The 7,466-nt window shown below is 48.6% G+C and overlaps 1 protein-coding gene across 1 annotated transcript in view; it reads right to left on the reverse strand.

The window, feature by feature from the left end:
• LOC124027343 (TBC1 domain family member 1-like) overlaps positions 1-5,619 on the reverse strand; it is a 41,114-nt gene extending 35,495 nt beyond the window's left edge. The window contains exons 1-2 of the mRNA XM_046339791.1: positions 5,295-5,619; positions 4,357-4,536 (exon numbers count right to left, since the gene is read on the reverse strand). Coding sequence (XP_046195747.1) covers positions 4,357-4,536; positions 5,295-5,619 — 505 coding nt within the window. The remainder of the gene's footprint in view (positions 1-4,356; positions 4,537-5,294) is intronic.
• Positions 5,620-7,466: the final 1,847 nt, after the last annotated feature.

A 7,466-nucleotide genomic window follows, 5' to 3' on the forward strand; every position in this document is an offset into this window, starting at 1 on the left:
CCATTCTGTTACCCTGTATCTTGTTGTTCTCTCTCTCTCCATGTATCTTGTTGTTCCATTCCCTGTATCTTGTTGTTCTCTCCATTCTGTTACCCTGTATCTTGTTGTTCTCTCTCTCTCCATTCTGTTACCCTGTATCTTGTTGTTCTCTCCATTCTGTTACCCTGTATCTTGTTGTTCTCTCTCCATTCTGTTACCCTGTATCTTGTTGTTCTCTCTCTCTCCATTCTGTTACCCTGTATCTTGTTGTTCTCTCTCTCTCCATTCTGTTACCCTGTATCTTGTTGTTCTCTCTCTCTCCATTCTGTTACCCTGTATCTTGTTGTTCTCTCTCTCTCCATTCTGTTACCCTGTATCTTGTTGTTCTCTCTCCATTCTGTTACCCATTCTGTTACCCTGTATCTTGTTGTTCTCTCTCTCTCCATTCTGTTACCCTGTATCTTGTTGTTCTCTCTCTCTCCATTCTGTTACCCTGTATCTTGTTGTTCTCTCTCTCTCCATTCTGTTACCCTGTATCTTGTTGTTCTCTATCTGTTTGTATCTTGTTCTCTCTCTCTCCATTCTGTTACCCTGTATCTTGTTGTTCTCTCTCCATTCTGTTACCCTGTATCTTGTTGTTCTCTCTCTCCATTCTGTTACCCTGTATCTTGTTGTTCTCTCTCTCTCCATTCTGTTACCCTGTATCTTGTTGTTCTCTCTCTCTCCATTCTGTTACCCTGTATCTTGTTGTTCTCTCTCCATTCTGTTACCCTGTATCTTGTTGTTCTCTCTCCATTCTGTTACCCTGTATCTTGTTGTTCTCTCCATTCTGTTACCCTGTATCTTGTTGTTCTCTCCATTCTGTTACCCTGTATCTTGTTGTTCTCTCTCTCCATTCTGTTACCCTGTATCTTGTTGTTCTCTCCATTCTGTTACCCTGTATCTCTCTCTCCATTCTGTTACCCTGTATCTTGTTGTTCTCTCCATTCTGTTACCCTGTATCTTGTTGTTCTCTCTCTCTCCATTCTGTTACCCTGTATCTTGTTGTTCTCTCTCTCTCCATTCTGTTACCCTGTATCTTGTTGTTCTCTCTCCATTCTGTTACCCTGTATCTTGTTGTTTCTCTCTCTCCATTCTGTTACCCTGTATCTTGTTGTTCTCTCTCTCCATTCTGTTACCCTGTATCTTGTTCTCTCTCATTCTGTTACCCTGTATCTCTCCATTCTGTTACCCTGTATCTTGTTGTTCTCTCCATTCTGTTACCCTGTATCTTGTTGTTCTCTCCATTCTGTTACCCTGTATCTTGTTGTTTCTCTCTCTCCATTCTGTTACCCTGTATCTTGTTGTTCTCTCTCTCTCCATTCTGTTACCCTGTATCTTGTTGTTCTCTCTCTCTCCATTCTGTTACCCTGTATCTTGTTGTTCTCTCCATTCTGTTACCCTGTATCTTGTTGTTCTCTCCATTCTGTTACCCTGTATCTTGTTGTTCTCTCTCTCTCCATTCTGTTACCCTGTATCTTGTTGTTCTCTCTCTCCATTCTGTTACCCTGTATCTTGTTGTTCTCTCCATTCTGTTACCCTGTATCTTGTTGTTCTCTCTCTCTCCATTCTGTTACCCTGTATCTTGTTGTTCTGTTACCCTCTCTCTCCATTCTGTTACCCTGTATCTTGTTGTTCTCTCTCTCTCCATTCTGTTACCCTGTATCTTGTTGTTCTCTCCATTCTGTTACCCTGTATCTTGTTGTTCTCTCTCTCTCCATTCTGTTACCCTGTATCTTGTTGTTCTCTCTCCATTCTGTTACCCTGTATCTTGTTGTTCTCTCCATTCTGTTACCCTGTATCTTGTTGTTCTCTCTCTCTCCATTCTGTTACCCTGTATCTTGTTGTTCTCTCTCTCTCCATTCTGTTACCCTGTATCTTGTTGTTCTCTCTCTCTCCATTCTGTTACCCTGTATCTTGTTGTTCTCTCTCTCTCCATTCTGTTACCCTGTATCTTGTTGTTCTCTCTCTCTCCATTCTGTTACCCTGTATCTTGTTGTTCTCTCTCTCTCCATTCTGTTACCCTGTATCTTGTTGTTCTCTCTCTCTCCATTCTGTTACCCTGTATCTTGTTGTTCTCTCTCTCTCCATTCTGTTACCCTGTATCTTGTTGTTCTCTCTCTCTCCATTCTGTTACCCTGTATCTTGTTGTTCCCTCCATTCTGTTACCCTGTATCTTGTTGTTCTCTCTCTCCATTCTGTTACCCTGTATCTTGTTGTTCTCTCTCTCCATTCTACCATTCTATTACCCTGTATCTTGTTGTTCTCTCTCTCTCCATTCTGTTACCCTGTATCTTGTTGTTCTCTCCATTCTGTTACCCTGTATCTTGTTGTTCTCTCTCTCTCCATTCTGTTACCCTGTATCTTGTTGTTCTCTCTCTCCATTCTGTTACCCTGTATCTTGTTGTTCTCTCCATTCTGTTACCCTGTATCTTGTTGTTCTCTCTCTCCATTCTGTTACCCTGTATCTTGTTGTTCTCTCTCTCTCCATTCTGTTACCCTGTATCTTGTTGTTCTCTCTCTCTCCATTCTGTTACCCTGTATCTTGTTGTTCTCTCTCCATTCTGTTACCCTGTATCTTGTTGTTCTCTCTCTCTCCATTCTGTTACCCTGTATCTTGTTGTTCTCTCTCCATTCTGTTACCCTGTATCTTGTTGTTCTCTCCATTCTGTTACCCTGTATCTTGTTGTTCTCTCTCTCTCCATTCTGTTACCCTGTATCTTGTTGTTCTCTCTCTCTCCATTCTGTTACCCTGTATCTTGTTGTTCTCTCTCTCTCCATTCTGTTACCCTGTATCTTGTTGTTCTCTCTCTCTCCATTCTGTTACCCTGTATCTTGTTGTTCTCTCTCTCTCCATTCTGTTACCCTGTATCTTGTTGTTCTCTCTCTCTCCATTCTGTTACCCTGTATCTTGTTCTCTCTCTCTCCATTCTGTTACCCTGTATCTCTCTCTCTCCATTCTGTTACCCTGTATCTTGTTGTTCTCTCTCTCTCCATTCTGTTACCCTGTATCTTGTTGTTCTCTCTCTCTCCATTCTGTTACCCTGTATCTTGTTGTTCTCTCTCTCTCCATTCTGTTACCCTGTATCTTGTTGTTCTCTCTCTCTCCATTCTGTTACCCTGTATCTTGTTGTTCTCTCTCCATTCTGTTACCCTGTATCTTGTTGTTCTCTCCATTCTGTTACCCTGTATCTTGTTGTTCTCTCTCTCTCCATTCTGTTACCCTGTATCTTGTTGTTCTCTCTCCATTCTGTTACCCTGTATCTTGTTGTTCTCTCTCTCTCCATTCTGTTACCCTGTATCTTGTTGTTCTCTCTCTCTCCATTCTGTTACCCATTCTGTTACCCTGTATCTTGTTGTTCTCTCTCTCTCCATTCTGTTACCCTGTATCTTGTTGTTCTCTCTCTCTCCATTCTGTTACCCTGTATCTTGTTGTTCTCTCTCTCTCCATTCTGTTACCCTGTATCTTGTTGTTTCTCTCTCTCCATTCTGTTACCCTGTATCTTGTTGTTCTCTCTCTCTCCATTCTGTTACCCTGTATCTTGTTGTTCTCTCTCTCTCCATTCTGTTACCCTGTATCTTGTTGTCTCTCTCCATTCTGTTACCCTGTATCTTGTTGTTCTCTCTCTCTCCATTCTGTTACCCTGTATCTTGTTGTTTCTTCTCTCCATTCTGTTACCCTGTATCTTGTTGTTCTCTCTCTCTCCATTCTGTTACCCTGTATCTTGTTGTTCTCTCTCTCTCCATTCTGTTACCCTGTATCTTGTTGTTCTCTCTCTCTCCATTCTGTTACCCTGTATCTTGTTGTTCTCTCCATTCTGTTACCCTGTATCTTGTTGTCACCCTGTATCTCTCTCTCTCCATTCTGTTACCCTGTATCTTGTTGTTCTCTCTCTCTCCATTCTGTTACCCTGTATCTTGTTGTTCTCTCTCTCTCCATTCTGTTACCCTGTATCTTGTTGTTCTCTCCATTCTGTTACCCTGTATCTTGTTGTTCTCTCTCTCTCCATTCTGTTACCCTGTATCTTGTTGTTCTCTCCATTCTGTTACCCTGTATCTTGTTGTTCTCTCCATTCTGTTACCCTGTATCTTGTTGTTCTCTCTCCATTCTGTTACCCTGTATCTTGTTGTTCTCTCCATTCTGTTACCCTGTATCTTGTTGTTCTCTCTCTCTCCATTCTGTTACCCTGTATCTTGTTGTTCTCTCTCTCTCCATTCTGTTACCCTGTATCTTGTTGTTCTCTCTCTCTCCATTCTGTTACCCTGTATCTTGTTGTTCTCTCTCTCTCCATTCTGTTACCCTGTATCTTGTTGTTCTCTCTCTCTCCATTCTGTTACCCTGTATCTTGTTGTTCTCTCTCTCCATCCTCAGCAGTAGTGTCTGTTGCAGGATGGCCTTCCTCCACAGCTGTCTCAGTTCTGCTCGGCCACGTTTCTTCCTCTCCTCTGGAACCACGCCCAGTGATCCGTCTCCAACCCCGCACACAGACACGCCCCTGCTGTCTAAGGAGCCCCTGTCTGAGATGGGGAGACAGGGAGGGAGGGGGAGACAGGGAGGGAGGCAGGGAGGGGGGAGACAGGGAGGGGGGGAAGAGAGAGAGAGGGAGGGAGGCAGGAGGGGAGGAGAGAGAGAGAGAGGGGAGGGAGGGAGGAGGGAGGGAGGGGGGAGGGAGGGAGGGAGGGGAGCAGGGAGGGGGGGAGACAGGGAGGGAGGAGGAGAGGAGGGAGGGGGGGAGACAGGGAGGGAGGAGAGAGAGAGAGGGGGAGGGAGGGAGGGAGGGAGAGAGAGAGGGGGAGGGAGGGAGGAGAGAGGGAGGGAGGGAGACAGGGGGGAGGAGAGGGGGGGGGGGGAGGGGGGGAGGGAGAGGGAGAGAGAGAGAGGAGGGAGGGAGGAGAGGGGGAGAGAGGAGAGGGAGGGAGGAGAGGGGGGGGCAGGGAGGGGGAGACAGGGGGGGGGCAGGGAGGGGGGAGACAGGGAGGGGGAGGGAGAGAGAGGAGGGAGGGGGGAGAGAGAGAGGAGGAGGGGGAGAGAGAGAGAGGCAGGGAGGGAGGGAGGGAGGCAGGAGGAGGGAGGGAGGGAGGGAGGGATTCCCTGGGAGGGAGGAGGGAGAAATGGGAGGGAGGGAGAAATGGGAGGGAGAATTGGGAGGAGGGAGGGAGGAGGGAGGGAGAAATGGGAGGGAGTCCAGGGATTGGGAGGGAGGGAGAAATGGGAGGGAGGGAGAAATGGGAGGGAGAGAGACAATTCATTAGTGTCCATCTATGCTACTATAGACCCCATTCCCTGGTCCCCAGCCCCTGAGTCCAGGGTTCCCCATTCTCTGGCCCCCAGCCCCTGAGTCCAGGGTTCCCCATTCCCTGGTCCCCAGCCCCTGAGTCCAGGGTTCCCCATTCTCTGGCCCCCAGCCCCTGAGTCCAGGGTTCCCCATTCCCTGGCCCCCAGCCCCTGAGTCCAGGGTTCCCCATTCTCTGGACCCCCAGCCCCTGAGTCCAGGGTTCCCCATTCCCTGGCCCCCAGCCCCTGAGTCCCTCATTCTCTGGCCCCCAGCCCCTGAGTCCCTCATTCTCTGGCCCCCAGCCCCTGAGTCCAGGGTCCCCCATTCTCTGGCCCCCAGCCCCTGAGTCCGGGGTTCCCCCTCAGCCCCTGAGTCTCACCTCTAGATACAGGTAACATCCACTGAGATAAAACTGGTTCCCCCCCAGTCTCACCTCTAGATACAGGTGACATCCACTATGAGCAGAGTGGAACCCACCCCCCAGTCTCACCTCTAGATACAGGTAACATCCACTATGAGCAGAGTGGCCCCCCCCAGTCTCACCTCTAGATACAGGTAACATCCACTATGAGCAGAGTGGAACCCCCCCCAGTCTCACCTCTAGATACAGGTGACATCCACTATGAGCAGAGTGGAACCCACCCCCCCAGTCTCACCTCTAGATACAGGTGACATCCACTAGATGAGCAGAGTGGAACCCACCCCCAGTCTCACCTCTAGATACAGGTAACATCCACTATGAGCAGAGTGGAACCCCCCCAGTCTCACCTCTAGATACAGGTAACATCCACTATGAGCAGAGTGGAACCCCCCCCAGTCTCACCTCTAGATACAGGTAACATCCACTATGAGCAGAGTGGAACCCCCCCCCAGTCTCACCTCTAGATACAGGTAACATCCACTATAAGCAGAGTGGAAACCCCCCCCAGTCTCACCTCTAGATACAGGTAACATCCACTATGAGCAGAGTGGAACCCACCCCCAGTCTCACCTCTAGATACAGGTAACATCCACTATAAGCAGAGTGGAACCCACCCCCCAGTCTCACCTCTAGATACAGGTAACATCCACTATGAGCAGAGTGGAACCCACCCCCAGTCTCACCTCTAGATACAGGTAACATCCACTATGAGCAGAGTGGAACCCCCCCTCCAGTCTCACCTCTAGATACAGGTAACATCCACTATAAGCAGAGTGGAACCCCCCCCCCAGTCTCACCTCTAGATACAGGTAACATCCACTATGAGCAGAGTGGAACCCCCCCCAGTCTCACCTCTAGATACAGGTAACATCCACTATGAGCAGAGTGGAACCCACCCCCCCAGTCTCACCTCTAGATACAGGTAACATCCACTATGAGCAGAGTGGAACCCACCCCCAGTCTCACCTCTAGATACAGGTAACATCCACTATGAGCAGAGTGGAACCCCCCCCAGTCTCACCTCTAGATACAGGTAACATCCACTATGAGCAGAGTGGAACCCACCCCCCAGTCTCACCTCTAGATACAGGTAACATCCACTATGAGCAGAGTGGAACCCACCCCCCCCCAGTCTCACCTCTAGATACAGGTAACATCCACTATGAGCAGAGTGGAACCCCCCCCAGTCTCACCTCTAGATACAGGTAACATCCACTATGAGCAGAGTGGAACCCCCCCCAGTCTCACCTCTAGATACAGGTAACATCCACTATGAGCAGAGTGGAACCCACCCCCCCAGTCTCACCTCTAGATACAGGTAACATCCACTATGAGCAGAGTGGAACCCCCCCCAGTCTCACCTCTAGATACAGGTAACATCCACTATGAGCAGAGTGGAACCCCCCCCCCAGTCTCACCTCTAGATACAGGTAACATCCACTATGAGCAGAGTGGAACCCACCCCCCAGTCTCACCTCTAGATACAGGTAACATCCACTATGAGCAGAGTGGAACCCACCCCCAGTCTCACCTCTAGATACAGGTAACATCCACTATGAGCAGAGTGGAACCCACCCACCCCCAGTCTCACCTCTAGATACAGGTAACATCCACTATGAGCAGAGTGGAACCCACCCCCAGTCTCACCTCTAGATACAGGTAACATCCACTATGAGCAGAGTGGAACCCCCCCCAGTCTCACCTCTAGATACAGGTAACATCCACTATGAGCAGAGTCGAACCCACCCACC

This window comes from Oncorhynchus gorbuscha, unplaced genomic scaffold, assembly GCF_021184085.1.
Source record: "Oncorhynchus gorbuscha isolate QuinsamMale2020 ecotype Even-year unplaced genomic scaffold, OgorEven_v1.0 Un_scaffold_3114, whole genome shotgun sequence".
In the NCBI taxonomy this organism is placed as follows: domain Eukaryota; kingdom Metazoa; phylum Chordata; class Actinopteri; order Salmoniformes; family Salmonidae; genus Oncorhynchus; species Oncorhynchus gorbuscha.